At 28.5% G+C, this 18,711-nt stretch overlaps 2 protein-coding genes across 3 annotated transcripts in view; one reads left to right on the top strand and one right to left on the bottom strand.

Annotated features, from left to right (window-relative positions):
* Positions 1–284: 284 nt before the first annotated feature.
* LOC107447426 (UPF0235 protein C15orf40 homolog) lies at positions 285–9,379 on the bottom strand. 2 transcript variants are annotated; one of them, XM_016062343.4, is made up of 5 exons: positions 9,185–9,379; positions 8,202–8,355; positions 5,751–5,856; positions 3,426–3,553; positions 285–1,410 (listed from the first exon to the last, which is right to left on the bottom strand). In XM_016062343.4, the coding sequence occupies exons 2-5, from the start codon at positions 8,331–8,333 to the stop codon at positions 1,321–1,323; spliced, it is 456 nt and encodes a 151-aa protein (XP_015917829.1). In that variant the 5' UTR covers positions 8,334–8,355; positions 9,185–9,379; the 3' UTR covers positions 285–1,320. The 2 variants fall into 2 exon arrangements, with proteins under 2 accessions (XP_015917829.1, XP_071039569.1); XM_071183468.1 differs by having other exon boundaries at positions 9,056–9,344.
* Positions 9,380–9,500: 121 nt separating this feature from the next.
* LOC107456358 (serine/threonine-protein kinase ATR) overlaps positions 9,501–18,711 on the top strand; it is a 101,573-nt gene continuing 92,362 nt past the window's right edge. Inside the window, exons 1-6 of the mRNA XM_043049703.2 lie at positions 9,501–9,608; positions 14,958–15,064; positions 15,781–15,936; positions 16,159–16,329; positions 16,413–16,495; positions 18,367–18,449. Of these exons, the coding sequence (XP_042905637.2) occupies positions 14,980–15,064; positions 15,781–15,936; positions 16,159–16,329; positions 16,413–16,495; positions 18,367–18,449 (578 nt within the window). The 5' untranslated portion in view covers positions 9,501–9,608; positions 14,958–14,979. The remainder of the gene's footprint in view (positions 9,609–14,957; positions 15,065–15,780; positions 15,937–16,158; positions 16,330–16,412; positions 16,496–18,366; positions 18,450–18,711) is intronic.

The following is an 18,711-nucleotide window of genomic DNA, read 5'->3' as shown; positions in this document are numbered from 1 at the left end:
ATCAAATATTGTGTTATTATATTATTCATTGTTTATAAAACAACGATTTATATTTTAAAACTTAAATATAACGATTAATAATTTTTTTTCTCAATTACAGTACAAATTAGCAGATACGCTTATATAATAAGCTGAAAGAGCAAAGTTTTCATAATAAATATTTATAAATAACTTCTTGATGTGCGTATATATTTAATTATAAAGCAATCATATTCTGATAAATGGGACGAGTTAAAAGAGTGCAATAATTTTGCACACTTATAACTCTAACATTTGCAAAAAAATTCATTTCAAAAATTTATTCAAAAATTAAATTGCATTGTTAAAAGTGTACACTATTTCTGAAAAATGATTTCAGAGTTTGAAAAAGGTAATCACCAGGGATCAAATGCCACATGACAGTCCAGTGCCTTAAGCAATGATCCATTAAAAGTGTATTATACAATTTCTGCTGTTTTCTCAAAAAGTGCCCCGAAACAGCGACCTGCCTTTAAAATCTACCTACCCATATGAGGTAGTTTGAAGATCTGTATTATACAAACCGTCACAATGCTTCAAACAAAAAATATGTAAATCGTAGTATTAATCATAAGTGTTAATATTTGTATTTTAATTATTTTTTTACTATTTAGCTAGCATTTTAATACATCCAAGGCTGTTTATATTTCAAGATCTAGAAAGCACTGTCATGTTACGCTCGCAGTTTGAAAACTAACTCATTAAATTAAAAATATATTTGTATGACACAACAAACAAAATATTTCGTATATTAATAAATAAATTAGAAAATTTCCATAAAATATTACTAATTTCTTGAAATAAAATTTTTGAGCTAGAATCATATCAGAAATATCACAGTTTTAATGGAAAAGCTATGCATAGAAATAAACTTTCCATTAAAACTAAACATTTAATCAAAATAAAAAAAGGATAAATGTTAATTTAAGTACTAACATAAATTACATGTTGTTACGTTAAAAAATTAAATTTCGAAAATTTAAAATTTAATTATAAGATAAATATAAGACTGACACATTTAATAACATTTTGTAACATAATTTTTAAACCTAATTTTAAAAAACATTTGGGAATTATCAACAAATTCTATGAAATATTTTGAGTCTCTTCTAGGTTGGTTTTTGTTTTTCTAGTTTCTTTTACCATTTTGGATGAAATAAATCTTCTCCAGAAGAACGTCCAATTCTGTTTTTATACATATATTTTTCTTAAAAAAAGTTTTACTTCCTAAGGTGATATGAAAAAAAAATAATTTTCTTGTCCTCAGAACAGAGTTCAATACTAGCTTCTAATGAAGAAATGTCACTGTCTACTTGCAGCTGTTAATTTTGATAGTACATTTTCTAAAGAAGAATCTGAAACTACAACAGTCTTTTCTTTCGATCTGGAGCCCTATAAAAATATAAATGAAATTAGATACAGTTCGCTAAATATTTTTATTTACACAAAAAGCAATACAACAACCGAAATTTAAAATAAGAAAATGAATGAGACAAATAAGTTTTCATATTAAAAGACGAATGAATGTTTCAAATATGAATTTGAGTACGCGGTACATATTTTCAGTACATTCTTTTAGATTTTGCATAAGATTCTTTTTTTGCTTAAGGCATTATGAACAGCAGTTTAAAAACTTTTAATTAACTTAGATATTCCACTTTCCGACTTTCCTGAGTCTTTAAAAAATTAAATTTCCTGAGCTTCTCAGATAATTCTTTTCTGCATAGCATTATGAATTTTCTTATGAAGGCAAATAGATTTAAGTCTCATTCCCTTTACATATTTCTTTTTTTTTAACTTTTTGATTTATTTTAGAAAATAAAACTTATTTAAGTTTGTTCACTGTTTTAAAATTAATGATTTCCTGCAGCGTATCATAAAAATGAGTGATATTTGTGGTGGTCTCATACAGTGAGCGTGAAATGTATATGGACATGTGAAAAATCGCTTAATTCTAGAAGTCTTATTAACGGAATCATGGGCAACTTTTTCTAAGTCACAATAAAATAGGAGTAAAATTAAATTATTTCTTGCATAAACTAATTAAAATTTCCAAATTTTAATCTGTTTAAATTTAAATTTTGAGTTTTAAATCCAAATGATATTGGAAAAAGTATTAAGACATTGTTTTTCCTTCCCTATTTATTGAAAAATGTGCATATTTGAAAATAGAAAATGACAATTAGGATTAAAAGATTGGTTGGTGAAAGAAATTTCGCGCTCGTCAACTTTCATTACGACATTTGAATGATGCTCAAAGGAACTCATCTTTCTGATTCTAAAAAAGGGAAACATGTTGCTTTTCGAGAATATGGATTAGGTGGACGGAAAATTTCAAGGAGAATCAGGAGGTTTAAAACAGTAGTTTACAATTTTCTAAGAAATCCTAGAATGCATGGCATGAAAAAACGAACTGGGAGACCAAAAATTTGCACTCGTCGACAGAAAACAATAGGTGTCAAGAGAGCTTGCCAGAAAAAAGCAGTAAATAAAATTAGACAAAATTTGAATTTACCATGTTCATCAAGGACTGTACAAAATGTTTTACATAAACATTCTCATCTTTTTGATGAAAAATTAGAGTCACGTCCACTTCTTACAAATCAACATAAGAGAAGAAGAGTTATCAAAAAATACATTTCTTTCGGTCAAAAATGGATTTTTTGCCATTTTTTCTGACGAAAAAAAGTTCAATCTCGATGGACCTGATGTTTTTTTATTATTTTTAGTATGATCTGCGAAAGACCAAAGAAGTTTTGCCAAACATCAATATGGTGATGGCACAATGTTGGTTTAAGGCGCTTTTGTAGAAAATGGAACCACCCCAATAGTCTTTATCAACAGTAAAATTAATTCCTACAAATATGTTGATATGTTAGGAAAAAGTTTGTTACCTGAAGCACCACTGATTACTTCAAGGGACTATATTTTTCAACAGGATAATACTCCGATACACGTTTCTAAGAGCACAAAACTCTGGTTTGAAACTAATTCAGTACATTTAATTGACTGGCCGGAGATGAGTTCCGATCTTAATATAATCGAAAACTTATGGGGACTTCTAGCTTGTGAAGCTTATAAAAATGGCACGCAATAGTAATGCAAACAGGATCTTGTCTTTGCTATCAAAGACATTTGGGAAAAAATTTCTGCCGACACTAAAAAATATTTCAGGATCCTTGACTACTCGGCTTATTCAAGTGATTGAATAAAAAGGTAGTTTTCTTGATTATAGATGAAAATTTTACATATTTTAGAACATGTCATTATACTTTTTTCCATAATTCCGTTAGAGTTAATTTTTGTAAAGTTCATATTTTGAAGCCAAATTTTATTTTTTATGCGGTGTAAGAGTATAATTTTTATAACATGCTGTGAAGCTCTCTTAATTCATTGGTTATAAATACCTTTTCAAGATTGACGTCACTCTTTCTTAATTGCAATACTTCTGCCAGATAGCGTATAAGCTCTTTGTTAGCTTCACCATCAACTGGGGGTGCAGCTATTTGAACACCGATGCTTTCATCGCTAATATCTAAAAAGAAAATCGTATCAAAGCATGCATGAAGTTAATCTTAAGTGCAAGATGTACCTCAAAAAGATTCTCCAAAATGAGACACTGACTTAACCCTAGGAAAACATTTAGCCCAATTCTAACCAATTTGGTCTTCCAGCCTGGGCAGAAATTTGCTGCCTCTTTTATGTATATAAAAAATATACTATTTCTAAAAACTATTTTTAAATTTGTGATGTGTAAATTTAATAACACTTTGATGAGTAAATCTTTTATAAATAACTAAATCTGTTGTTAAATGTTCAAAAGAAATGGTAAGCAGGGTTTCAGAATTAAATTAAATTGGAGTAAAAATTTAGCCCAATTTCAGAGCTCATAAATCAAACGATCAATATTCAAAACAGATACAGATGAGTGATTTGAATTAATAATTCTGATCAGATTCAATTCATGCAAATTATTCAGGACAATGAAGATCGAATGATGATTAGATTTAATCACATGATTCGAATCGTGCGACTTTTGTTAATCAAGGGACTCGAATAATGTGATTCAGATCAAGGGATTCAAATCACTATTTGAATTAGTGATTTGAATCAAGTAATTCAGATTATTGATTTCAATAATATTACTTAAAAAATCAATAATGAGTCAAGTCAACATGATTCAAATCAAATGATTCAAAGCATTATTCAACTTAGATTCCAGTTTCAGTTAATTTACTTAGAACTCCCTTTACTCTTTTTTCCTTTATCAACTGTCGATTGCAAAAAAAGCCGTCAAGTATTAGAATCGAGTTGATTCTAATAAAAATTATTTGAATCACCAAAACACTGAAAGGACTAAAGAGACCTAAGATTATAATTGAGTTGCATTACCTAGAATTTCAAAAATTAAATTAATTAATCTGATTTGAATAAAGCGTATAATCGAATTGAACTGTCTGATTCGAATCTGTTAATTAGAATCACTGATTAATCATCTGATTTTTCAAAGATTATAATTAAGTTGAACTACATTGATTTTTGAATTTAAACTATTTGCTAGTCTGTCATTGATTGTAATCTAGATGCATTACCTTGATTTTCAAAATTAAATTATTTGGTGGGTTGTCAAAGAATATAATCGAGTTGCACAACCTGATTTGAATTAGTTGATTCGAATCAGATTAAAATTACCGAAAACACTGATAAGACTTAAGAGGCATAAGATTATAATTGAGTTGCATTGCCTTGATCTTTAAAATGAAATAATTTGATCAGTTGTCCAAGAGCATAATGATGTTGCACTCTCTGATTTGACTCATTTGATTTTTCGATCAGCTGTCAAAGAGTACAATTGAGTTGCAGTGGTTTGAATTACAGTGATTCAAATAATCTGATTCAGTATTTGCAACTTAGTGATTCAAATCACCAAATCAGTACCCAACTCTAGTTTCCAGTAGATCACCAAAGTCAAGCATCACTGGCTGTGATCAATGAGCTGGTAGGGGTTTATTTTGGTCAGCATATGAAAGGACTGAGAGTGCATGGTATCGGTTCTCATAAAACTGTTCTGCTGTAAAGTGCTTCACTTCGTGCGTAGATGAGTTGGGCTATCAAAGTGGAGGCGCCATCTCCCCAACAGAGGATCAAAATTGTAATGGGATCCTCAGTAATGTTTCCCAGACCATCGCCAATAGCCCATTGGGCAGCTGTAGTGCAACGTAAACAAAGTGCTACTACTTAAAATCAAATGGATTTTAGAAGAAAAAAACTGTACTACAAAGCTTAACATATTTTAGTTATTACACAGGCATAATTATTCAATAGGCTTAAGATATTTTACATTCACTACAAAAATGAAATATATTTTTGAACACTATTACATTTAGTAACATGAAATATTTAAATGCTTTCCTAGAGGTATCTAAAATTTAAATTTTGTACTTTGACCCTTGAAAAATACAATAGATAATCAATTCTTGACTTTGTGGCTAGTAGACTTGGAACTACTTAACTTTTCTTACCTATAGTGAAGCAAGGTATAATGTGACTGACACTACTGATTTGCTTTCTGAGTTTAATTTTTTATAAAAACCTAGATGAGTTGGGTAGAATTTTAACTAAAACAGAATAAAATAAACTAGCTGCATATTCATTTTAGTTTGAAGATGCAAAGAAAAAAATTAATCGAGAAATAATTAAATTAAATTTGTATAAAACAGATTCAAAATTACCTGTGATGGCACTTTCTTTAGCTCCTGGTTTTGCATGTACTTTCAAAATGATTTCACTTTTATTATTCAAAAATACAGCACCATTTTTAGAAGTACAATTATCCTCCTATAAAAAAAATTATTTATAAATACTTGAAAGACTATAGAACTGAAATTTTTGATACAAATACAAAATAATAATCGAAAAATTATTTTTGTTTTATCATTCATAAAAAAAAAAGAATGGTATGTACAATTTCTTTTGCTATATGAAGAATAAAAAATACAAAAAAACATGTGTAAGTTGATCACTTGCAGTACATTTTCTTATTGGCCAACTTAGATAGGTTGTCAATTTACGGAGGAGAGCATATTTATATATATATATATATATCACTTTATTCTTACACATATAAGAATGACGTACATAATGTTCATTAATAGTTTTCCCACATGGTTAACTCACAAAGGGGTTTATATTACCCCTTCATACTATTTAACCACTTTAGTCAATTCTGATACATAACATAATAGTACAGAAAATTTCGTAGAAAGTTTTTTTTTTTTCTTGTTGGTTAACTTATGAAGGGTGAAGAATAGCATTCAATACTCTGACAAATTTGACTTATTTTATGAGAATTTCAGCAAGGACAGTTTATACAACAAAAGCAATGTGTTTTTGACTCTAATCAAAAATGCTACACTCATTTTCAATGATTAATATTTCGACTATTATAATCTTCAAAGCCAATTACTAAAAATGTCAAACTTAGGAAATTTCAGTTGGTAACTTTTTTTAAAAAATTCAAATTTATAAAATGGTAATGGAAGGACAATTTATTTAATTATTACAAATAAATTTCTATAGCTTAAAGTTCATGCAGTACATAAATATCCTTACCATCAGACATTTAATGAATCGATAAATTTTGTTTGCTGTTTTTTTACAGAGAGACGTTTAATAAACAGACAAGTTAAATTGTACAGGAAATTTCAAAATTCAAATTCAGAGGGATGATAAAAGGCATTACGAAGATGAAAATTTAAAATAAAACATGGGATCACAAACTACATTGAGAGAGTGAAAATCACAAAAAAAAAAAAAAAAAAAAAAAAAAAAAAAAAAAAAAAAAAAAAAAAAAAAAAAAAAAAAAAAAAAAAAAAAANGCTTACCTTAATTCAGAAAGGTCATGGGTTTGAATTCCGGATAAGACACGGATGTTCTTTCCTTCTCTTCTTTATAGTCTCTGTCCTTCTTACTGTGAGAGCAGTGTTGGCACTCCTAACAAGGTGCCTCTGAGAGAGTTATTTAAAGTGGCACCCACTGAAGTCATTATAAAAACGATTTTGAAACGTGCTCAAGGAGGGCAGGGGTGCTTCTGATGTCTCCCTAAGAGCCAAAATTATTTGATGCATCCAAAGGCGCATAAACTAGTGACCCTATAATGTGGAGGTCATGCAAGTCCTGCATGACTAAGCCACTTTTTTAGGTATGTTCCATTGAAGTGATCACCACTTGGTGAGGAAATGTGAAAGGGCATCCTTTAATTAAGGTAATTAGGTTAACAACAATTAATTTAGGAAGAGCAAACTTCAATTGACCTCTAACTTTTGTTTTCTCTAGATTCAGAGCCAGTATACATTTTTCAAAATTTCTCTTATGCAATGTTATTTGCTAAGCCATACTCTGTACTTAATTTTCTCTTGATATCTTTTATCGCCTCTCTGAATTACTCAGTCAAATTTTAGAATACTCTAAATACAAAACTCACAGTTAAACTGTAGTTAAGATACTTTTACTAGTATATACTAGTACTTTATTAATGCAGATACTTTTACTAGTGAGTAATTATTATTTAAGCAATGAGTTATTTTTTCTTTAAACGGAATATGAGTAAGAAGGCAGTGTTTTTAAGGGATAGTGGCTAATTTTTACAAAAAGGACACAAGTATAGGGATGAAAGGGCGGGCTGTCCTTCTAAAAACACTTAGGGAGACCACTGCATTAATTATTAAATTTAAAATTCTTCAAATATCTATAAAGAATAAGGGAAAAAATCTGATTTAGGTAAACAAAAAAAAATTTATCTCTACAGTAAAATACCTAACAATCCCCGATCCATAGTTTCATAAGGATATTGACCAGCAATCTAAACCCAAAAAGCTGTCCATGCATCTCCTACATCCAGATTTAAACAATATGGTTTCCCACCGTGCGCATATACAGCTGCAAAAATTCTTCAATTTTGCAAATATTTCTTTTTGAAATTAAACAAGTTTCCACAAAATTTAAGAAAACAACTATAGCAATTTGAATAAAAGATTATTCAAATAGATAAACATCAATATATTTAAATCTAAAAAAAAAAGCATAGAATATAAATCAAAACTTAATACGCAAAGTAATTGTAATTATACAATGTAAAAGCATAAACCTATAAAAATTTTGATATAAAATAAATTTAGATTCACCTTTTCAGATATAATTTTCTTTTTTCCTTCAGATGCTATCTTTTTAGTTTTGGGCATTTTTGCATGCGAAGAAATAAGTGCAGAGTTTGTAAATTTAATAGATTTTAAGACTCTTTTGGATAAGAAACTCATTTACAAACAGCCAACTAGCTATCTAAAATTTAAAAGCATTATGAATTGAGAGTAAAACAGTAGAATTTTTTCAAATAATTTAAAAATTATTATACTAAAAAAATAACGAAAAGCAGGAACTTAAAATTTTTTAATAATAGAATTTATAGAAGAATTTATGTTTAAAGCTTGAAACAAGTGTCTCTAAAAAGTATAAACAGAAAAAAAAAAATAGAAAGAATTTGAAATTGCTATAGAAATTTTTAAAAGTTAAACAAATACTTTGACGTCATTGCGAAGGTAGTAGATATGAGCAGATACAAATACAGAAATCTCCCCAAAGTAAACTTAGTATAAATAAATATTATTGCAGCTGAGATAATTTAATTATTACACAAAAATAAAAGAAAAATACGTTAAAAATTAAGTAAGATTTGAAAAAATTGTAATTGTTTGCAAGCAATTAAAATTGTTCACATTAAAATGATAAACATCTTGATAGCCAAGCTTTAATGATATATAATGATAGAAACATATTTCAGTGTATAAAATGTCAGAAAATACATTTAAAAAAATCGATATGCAAAACTAAAGCAACTAGATAAATAAATAGTATGAAATAAATTTAAGTTCAATATATTATAAGCTCCTCGAATTATTTTGTATGTATAAATCAGTTTATAAAATATAATTCTAGCTATATATATAACTTAAAATAAACCATAGTGAATTAATGCTGCTACTTGCAAAATTCTGTCAGACTATAAAGATTTTATTTATTTTTTTCCCATTCATTTAGTAGCAAGGAAAGTTATATTAATAGAAATCATGTTCTCAGATGCTTAAACGTAAAACCATGGATATTTACGTACGAAATTAAAATATAAACAACAGATGAAATGTCCCTGAATTTTATTTATAATTGCTTCAAAAAACAAATGTTAGGTCCAGCAATGAAGCAACAAAATTAAAGATCTATTCGAAGGATTGGAAATAAAACTGTGTCAACATCACTAATGTTTACATCAGTTTAACATTGTGATGGATTGATTATAAAATGAAATTGCATGTGATGGTTACATTACTTAAGGTAGAATAGTATTGCTTTATCTAACTTTGTATAAAAGAGAAAACACCAATCAAAAAAATCATTAGAGAAATTTTTACGTGCGAAAATATTCACTGTAACCATGGTTGTAAAAGATGTTTATTCTTACGGCGCTAAAAAATTCTAATTTTAAGATTGTCAGTCATCAACAGAAATTGATTTTAAGATAGGAATTGCATTCAAATTTAGTATTGAAATTTCTCTATTTATTTTATGTTTCCAAATGGTTTATTTTTAAGATCAATATATCTGAAAGAAACAATTTATTTTTTGGAAATTAATCCGATGGAACTTAATTTTCAATATTACATTATTGGAAATAATAGTATTACACTACTTAATTTCCAATATTACATTATTGGAAACACTTTGCAAATGTTACTGTTAAAATATATTATATGTCTTTTTCGAAACTAAAATGAAATAAACTATTGAATATTTTTTTCGTTGGATATTTTTTTTATTATTGATGAATGTAGTATTAACTAACCATCTTTTGATTCCCAAACTAACTTTATTTGGTCTACTTTCTAAGTAAATTAAAAATATTAATGTACTTTTCACTCAGCTGGACGAAAAAGAGAAGTCACCAAATAGATAGACTAAATATTTTATCAGGACTATTCATACATTATAAGTTTTTATTTAAAACCTGGCAACTAAAATTAAATATAAAAAAAAACTAATCAAAATTAATTTGATTTATTCAGTTGTCAAATTATTTTCATGGAAGAAATGTTCATGGAATTTTTAAAGCAAACAACTGTTTCAAAGACGCAAACAACTGTTTCAATTATTTTAAGTTGAATTTCAAGCGTAACAGAGGGGAAACGACACAAAGTATTTTTTACTTAAGTAATATATTAAATATATCAGAAAATAAGAAATTCTGCAAGAATATGCTACTTTAGGATGCAATGTTTAATTAATTGGCATAAAATGATAAAAGAGCCTCATAATTAAATTGCAAATTAATTAAAACTACTTGTAAGAGAGGGGGCTAATAAAATCCCTCATTATTGACATGCACTGTAATTTACGTTAAATTCTGTGATTTGGAACATTCTAAATATTTGTAATTTTTTTTAAAATTATCACATTTCGTGGTAAAATAAATTATTATTAGACTACTTAATATTTTTAACAGATTTTTATTATGCCCAAATAATGCAATGTAACAGAGGGGATATGAAATGAAACAGAGGGGACGTTTTACAAATCTGATAAATAATTAAAGGGAAATATCACTGTGGCACTTATTTGTTTAAAGTTAGAGTTGGCAGCACTGCAATAATATCTGACATGTAAACCCATGCAACATCTTTGAGTGAGGATGGTAAAGTTCTCACTAAAGTTTACTTGTAAAACACACTTAATGGGATTTTGCCTAAGGTGCTTAAAATACTGAGATTTTGTTGATTTTTCTTAGCAGGATAATACAGCCCTTTCTAATTGGCCATCAAACTCATCAATTACATCGGACAATGGGCCTTAATTTAAAAATTGGGCACATTTTTTGCTACTGTTATTTTTGTTCCATTGATACCATTTTACAGGCTCTTTAACTTATGATCAAAAATTTTTTTCTCAAATTGCTTAAAAAAGAAATTATTCTTACATTTTTCACACATATTTTTCATACAATCAATTGTCGCAAGTGGCTATATTTAGTAATTCTATATAATTATCAGGCAATCAACTGTGGGATTTTAATAGTAAATTCACATTTTCATGAATAGCATGTACACACATATGTACTGTTTTATCTATGCATAAAATATGGATAGGTCGTAGAACAGCAAACTTAGATTTGTCAATTTTTATGTTCGATGCAATGACTTTAAAGCTTGATATGCTTCCATCGAGGTGCAGCAAGTACTTTTTTGCTTTCTGACTTTCTGTCCATTTTCTCTGACAATCAGGCATTCAGCTCTACCAGAATTCTGGTAAGAAAGTTTATGAAATTAGTAGAAATTTATACCAAGTTTTTTGGTTTCATCACAAACTTTGTTACTAGGCTGTTTCTTTTGTTTTGGTAGTAAGATTACAGATTCACATAGTCTGCATAGAGCAGTACAACATTTTCTTGGAGATACAGTTCAACATTTCTTGGAGATCATAAAGAGAATATCCTTCTTGAATTTTTACTGCTTGTAGCAGTGCCTTTTTATTGGGTTGTTCGGAAAGTAATTTCGCTTTTTGGAGGGAAAATGAAAGACAATTTTCGTATAATGAATAAATATTTTATTAAATTATATTTAGACAATTCTGGTCCAACACCTTTTGCCATCTTTCTGGTAGTAGCATGATTCCACGCTCATAAAATTATTGGTCTCTACTGGCAAAAAACTGATTCAGGTGATTTTTGACCTCTTCATTTGAAGTAAAGATTTTATAGTCCGAAACAATTTGTAGTGACCGAAACAAAAAATAATCCAAAGGCAACAGATCTGAAGAATATGGTGGGTGTGGCAGTTTATCCCATTCAAGCTGTAAAAGCTTTTGGCGAGTGATCAAACTTGTATGAGGTTTCGCATTATCTTGGTGGAACACTATGCCTTTTCTGTTGATTAATTCTGCCCTTTTCTGTTGCATTGCATCATTCAGTTTGTCCAACCGACGACAGTAGACTTCCAAATTAATTATTGTGTTATACGGTAAAAGCTCAAAAGCAACTTTTTCTTTAAAATACCACAAAACAGACAGCATCACCTTTTTTGATGGATATTGGCTTTTGAAATGCTTTGAGCTAATTCATCTTTTTTGCTCCATGATCTCTTGCATTTGACATTGTTATAGACAACCCATTTTTCGTCCCCAGTAATGATGCACTTCAAAAATTGATCATTTTCATGACGTTTGAGAAGCAAATCACAGACGTCAACGTGACAACACAAATTTCTCTCCGTGAGAACATGAGGAACCCATATATCGAGCTTCGAGGTTGAACCCAGGCTTTTCAAGTGGTCATAAACAATTGAATTCGATAAATTCAACCTCTCACCGATCTCACGTGTTGTTATTTGCCGATTTGCATCAACTAATGCCTTTATTGTGTCTTTATCAGTTTCAGCGGGCCTTCAAGATTGCGGTGCATCTTTGACACCAAAATTGCCAGATCGAAATTTTGCAAACCAATTCTGGCACTGGCGTACTGTCAACACATCTTCTCCATACACATCGGTTAATTTCTTTCTGGAATGAGCAGCATTTTTACCTTTTCTATTGTGAAAAAGTAAAATATGACGAAAATGTTGCTTATTGCTCTCCATATTTAAAAGGGCACAAACCAAAAACTACTGCTTATAATTTATTGAACTTTTCCACACACAAGCCTTGCTATATCAGCTCTCAAAACATATAATGATAATGCGGCNTTTAAACTGTCAAAAACTGTCACATGTCAAAAACCTGCCAACCCTGGTTATAGACAACCCATTTTTCGTCCCCAGTGATGATGCACTTCAAAAATGGATAATTTTCATGACGTTTGAGAAGCAAATCACAGACGTCAACGCGACAACACAAATTTCTCTCCGTGACAACATGGGGAACCCATATATCGAGCGTCGAGGTTGAACCCAGGCTTTTCAAGTGGTCATAAACAATTGAATTCGATAAATTCAGCCTCTCACCGATCTCACGTGTTGTTATTTGCAAAAAGTAAAATATGACGAAAATGGTACTTATTGCTCTCCATATTTAAAAGGGCACCAACCAAAAACTACTGCTTATAATTTATTGAACTTTGCCACACACAAGCCTTGCTATATCAGCTCTCAAAACATATAATGATAATGCGGCTTAAGTGTAAAGTTGAGTTCTAAAAAATACAATTAAATCCTTTGTCGGAAAAACGAAATTACTTTCCGAACAACCCGATATTTTTCCTTTGTCTTCTTTTTTATCAATTTTTCTGTTAAGGTTTTTCTTCAAAATAATTCTGTTATAATAAATTTTCGTTTTATATTCATTATATTTCTTACAAATATTTTTTTTTCTCCTTGGGGCAATCTTGCTCTATATTCTCTCAGTTTTTCTGCTGCTGTTTTCCCCATATTGATTACTCACTCAAAAAGCTTTGAGCTATAAACTAAACACACTATCAAATAAAACTGGCACAGCTTTGTATAAAACAGTATGTTCAAACAGTGGAGGAACTGGTTGAATCATTAGCACTTGCTTACTTTCCTAGAGATCCTTTTTAATAACCGGGCAATCCGCTTTGTTTACATTTTGTGTAATTGCAGGGACATTTAGCTTTGTCCTGTCTGTTATATGAAAAACTCTATTTTAAATTTATTTTTCAAAAATATAATTATAACATGATTCTACATATAGAATTTATTGTAGAAATCAGTTATAAAGTTAAAAAGTTTTTTTATGTAATGAATAAAATAGACTTAAAAGATTAATTTTAACAGAAGGTACAAATATATATTTGTGATAACTTTCTACCGAAAAAATTTTTTTTTTGTGAAAGCAATCACTGAATAATTAGACTCAGGAACAATTTATTTTACATTATAAATTAAACAATATGTAAAATCGTAATGTTTTATATAAAATCCTATATGTAAAACCGTAATAACTTATTCTTCTTTAAAATAGAAAATTTTTTTTTGGTGGAATAAGTCAAAATCATGAATGCCCTCTATTTATTTTAAATTTTACTATAATAATGCATAACTCTTAAAAATAACTCCTGAATTCATAAATTAGAACAAATTTAATTTGAAATGATACTAAATACAAGTATATTGCTTAAACTTCATAAAACTCAATTCTGGTTTCAGTTGGCATGGAATTCAACTTAAAGTTTTGAATCATAGTTTCATTTAATGCTCAGGCACATAGTTGGGTGACAATATTCTAAAGGTGGGATATATATTAAAAAAATTAATATACAAATTTTCTATCAGTCCAAATTGCCTTATTCTCGTCTGCTACTTCCCTGCTAATACTATTTTGTTAGAAGTATATGGTTTAGACTGTTCTCTTACACTTATCAGTGTTGAACAGTTCTATTACTGTTTCATCAAACAGTAGGTACTAAACATATTCTACACTGAACAGTACAAGAATAACATAATATTTATAATTATTGTATATCATATTTCAAATTGATATGTGGTATTGAAATATGTACTGATCTTCTATTTTCTTTGAAATACGATTTATATTTCAAAGAATACTTCTTTGAAATATGACATCTACTCGTACTTTACAGTATAATTAAAAATATTCTCACAAGCCAGTATAAATTAATTAGAAAAATAAGATTGGTTTCTTGAAGGTGGTTCTTCTGATGATTGGTTCTTTATATGTGAAAATCTGTTCATTAGATTAAAGGTGTTTCTCTTCTTACTATGTGTGCTGTGTACAATGGAAAATTTACTTAGTTAAAAAGTATATTATGTATTTAATTTGGCTTAAAAAAGGTTACTATATAAACAGTAATTATTTAAAGGTTTATTATTAAACAAATTAGTTACAATATCTCTGAAATTTCTAATAAAACATTTATTACCTTTTAGATTCCCATGCATAACAAAGGTCATGGATCATGATGACTTCTCCGATAAGAAATTTCGTAAAACACTTAATATAACAATCATTAATAATTTTTTGGATTTAAGCAATTGTAAGTCAGTTTTTATTTATAATATTTCGTAATATTTCTTAATTTTTATCTATTTTTTAAAGTGTTAAAAAACATTATAAATGACTATTCAGATTTATATTTTTAAATTATGCTGAGTCATAGAAATGATGCAAATGATTTATAATATTGTAAGATTTTTTGTGCCTACTAGATAATCTATATTTTCTTTGTAAAATCAGTATAATTTTTTAAAAAAATACTTAGTGAAATTATATCACAAAAAACTTATTGAAAACTTTTGTTTTGTTCCAATTTTATTCTTTATTTTGTTATCGACCACAAGCAAAGGGTTGAAAATTAGATTTTAATAAAAATATTTTCCAACTCTGCACCAACTGAATTTTTTACTATAAATTTTTCATCATATTAAAAATTCATATTAACTATATATTTAGAAGTTGAGAAACTGATTGCTGCATTTCAATCAGATACTGTGAGAATATTCCAGAGTTTTTAAAAACTGTGAATTGAATTTGATTATTCTTGGAGATTTTAACTTTTTTGGTTGTATTTTGTTTTTCTGATAGAATTATTTAAAATATTGATGAAAGAATTATTATTAAATAAAGAATAATAAAGTACAAAAAATAATTTAAATATCATGATACAGTGGCTTTTATGATATATTTATTACATTTTTTAATTGTGCTGTTTTATTTACTTTAATTAGAAGTATTAAAGTATTTTAATTCCAGTTTCTGATGACTCATCTAACTACAAAACTCTTTGTGCCTTTTTTGATCATGTAAGAAATTCCTTCAAAGAAATACCTCACATATTTGTTTCAAATTCATCCTGTGAGCAAGACCATGAAACCACAGAGAAAAAAGATGACGAATATTTATCGTCAGGTAGGTGTTTCAATTTTGCGTTTTTGTTACAGAAAAATTTTATTATTTTATCTCATAAATTCGATTTTTAATTAGAGTTTGTGTGAGTTTATTAATTTTTGATATCAACTACATAAAATTTGCTGTTTCATTTGAAGTTATATGACATTTCATTTAATACTTATATCCTTATGATCAGTTTTCTTAAAACTGTGATTCAAGTTTTTTTTTCTCTTATTTTAGCTTTTACTGAATGGTTGATGATGTGGCTTCTAAAAGTCTTGAGTCACCCATGCACCTCATTTGTCCATAAAGAATGTGAGGATTTGTTCATATCCCTTCTAAATCTTATCAAATTCAATAATGTGCAGTATTTTCGTGAAAAGGTTCCGCTGATGATTAATTTATTGAAAGGTACTTTTAAAATACTTTCAAGTAAACTTTTTACCAAAAAAATATTTGACTTTTGTTTAAGTATCTTTTTTATGGTTTTTTAGAACTAAATGAAATTGCAGATAAGTTTGAAAATTCAAGTGAACCTCCAGTGTGTTTGCAGAATTATTTTAAACATCATAGAATGGTTTGTAATTTCTTTTTAATAATTCCTAATGTTTTATTAATAAGTTATTAAAACTTTCGTATTCTTTTTTTATTAATTTTACAACAAGCAGGTTTTTTAGATTTTACTACAATCTCTAATCTTTTTAAGTAAATTTGATTCCGACATGTTTTTTTCCAACTAAGCTTAATTTTAATTTTTTTTAAATTTCATTAATATTTCTTCTTAATTCAGCTATACACAAAAGATTTTTAAAATAAAAAGCATTCTTTGTACTGCATGAAAATAATTTTGTTATGTGAGTAACAAATATAAGTTTTGTTAGTTGGTGAAGCTAGTTTTGCTAGAGAAATCTAAAAGTCAAAATCTTCTTTGTTTCATCAATTTTTTCCTTTGTACATGTGTAGTTTAGTTAGATGATCATAGTGCTTATTCTTAATAAAAAAACGCATGTGTGCAAAAATGATAGTATTGTAGCACAAAGGGAATCGGGGGAGAACTTGCAAAAGCATATAAATAAAATGAGTGAAATTGATTAACCAGTCAGAATTAGATGCCACTTAGTACAAATGGTTAACAGCAAATGAGCGAATAAGTACCATTATTTGGGGTAATAGATAAAAAAAAAAATTTCTTAAAATATATTTTCCTAGTTCACATAATACATTATTTATTAAATGGTCATATTTATTTTAAATATATCGCACTAGAATTAAAAAAGCACCTTGATTTTTTGAGTTTATTGATGAAACAAGAATAAAAATTGTGTTATTTTGGTAATCCAAATATTTGGATTATCAGAAGTAGATCTAGTCCCAATTACTTAAGATAATGGAGAATCTACTCTGGTGTTGTGAATTGTGATTACACAGTGGTTAAGGAATTGAGCTGTCATTGTGAAGAACTAGGTTTCTATTACTGGTAGATTCTTGATGCTCACTGAGCTATATGTAGATGGTTATGGGAGTAAAGGTGGCCATTACCCAATGCCAACTGCATTGATAACATTATATGGTTGGTTTTGAAATCTTGTTATTCTCTGTGATCCTCTAAGCTGACAACTAGCTGTTGCATTGATGTCTTTCTTCTTTTGTATTGTATTGATGTGAATAAAAAATCGCTCTTCGTTTTGTTAAATTTTTTATATAACTGCTAAAAAATGTATATTAAGCATTTTTATTAACGTACCTTATTGTAAAAGATTTTTTGTGTATCCTTATTAACTTTATATTTTTATAAATATTTAGTTTTTATTATATATTATGCTAGCCGGCCGGGTGGCCGAGCGGTTAGCGTGCCTGACTGCGAAGCCATAGGCTGCGTGTTCGAATCCCGCTCNTTGTGCTGTCCTCTGTCGTGTGTGTGTATGTGGCCCACCCTATAAACGGGTTTGTGGCAGTGTGGCGTGAGCAATGTTGCTCGCCTCCGTGACTTTGGTTCACAGGTACCCACTGGGTAAAGCGAAATGAGCAACAATTCTGGCATAGTATAGGCAAAGATTCAAATTCAGTGCCTGCCATTGGAAAAAAAAATATATATACATATATTATACTAATTTATTAATTTTTCCATATATCTTTTAAGATCATATTTAATTTACAGTTAATATTAAAAGATTCATAATGAAGTTCTATAATATTATAATTTAGATTACAAAAATATCTATAATATTATAATTGTTCTATAGTATTAATGTTCTATAATATTATAATTTAAAAAATATCTTGATACTATCTTGTTATTTGTATCGACCAGCCATCGCTGGCATTCGAACCCAGTTCACCTCATTGGAGGACAAAGACTGGCTATTTTTCGATTTAAAGATTTATTTTGGGTGTTTATTTTATAAACTTGCTCTTGATTATTAAATTATATGTTTATTATTTATTTAGGATACTCAGGAGTTAGAGCTTATTGATATCTCAATAATGTTTCACAACTGTGATGAATGTGAAGCATTGCAACAAAAAGTGACGTAAGTGCAAATTGGCAAAATCTCTTTTTTTTTCTTTTATTGCTATTAAAATATTCAAAATATGTGTTTATTATAAGTTGTTAAATAACAGCGTTAAGAAAATATTTGATATGTCTGTAAACTACCGTAAACTTCCGATTATCTGACGATGGATAATCCGGGTCATCCAGCTTTACGGATCATTCATGCTTCACTTATTTTTTGCGATGATAAACAATTAGAAGTGAAAATAAACTCATAGAAATGGAACTATTTTCAGAGT

The sequence above is a fragment of the Parasteatoda tepidariorum genome, chromosome 7 (assembly GCF_043381705.1).
Source record: "Parasteatoda tepidariorum isolate YZ-2023 chromosome 7, CAS_Ptep_4.0, whole genome shotgun sequence".
NCBI classification, from domain to species: domain Eukaryota; kingdom Metazoa; phylum Arthropoda; class Arachnida; order Araneae; family Theridiidae; genus Parasteatoda; species Parasteatoda tepidariorum.
The sequence above is the reverse complement of the archived record's forward strand: the minus strand, read 5'-3'. Positions and strand labels throughout refer to the sequence as shown.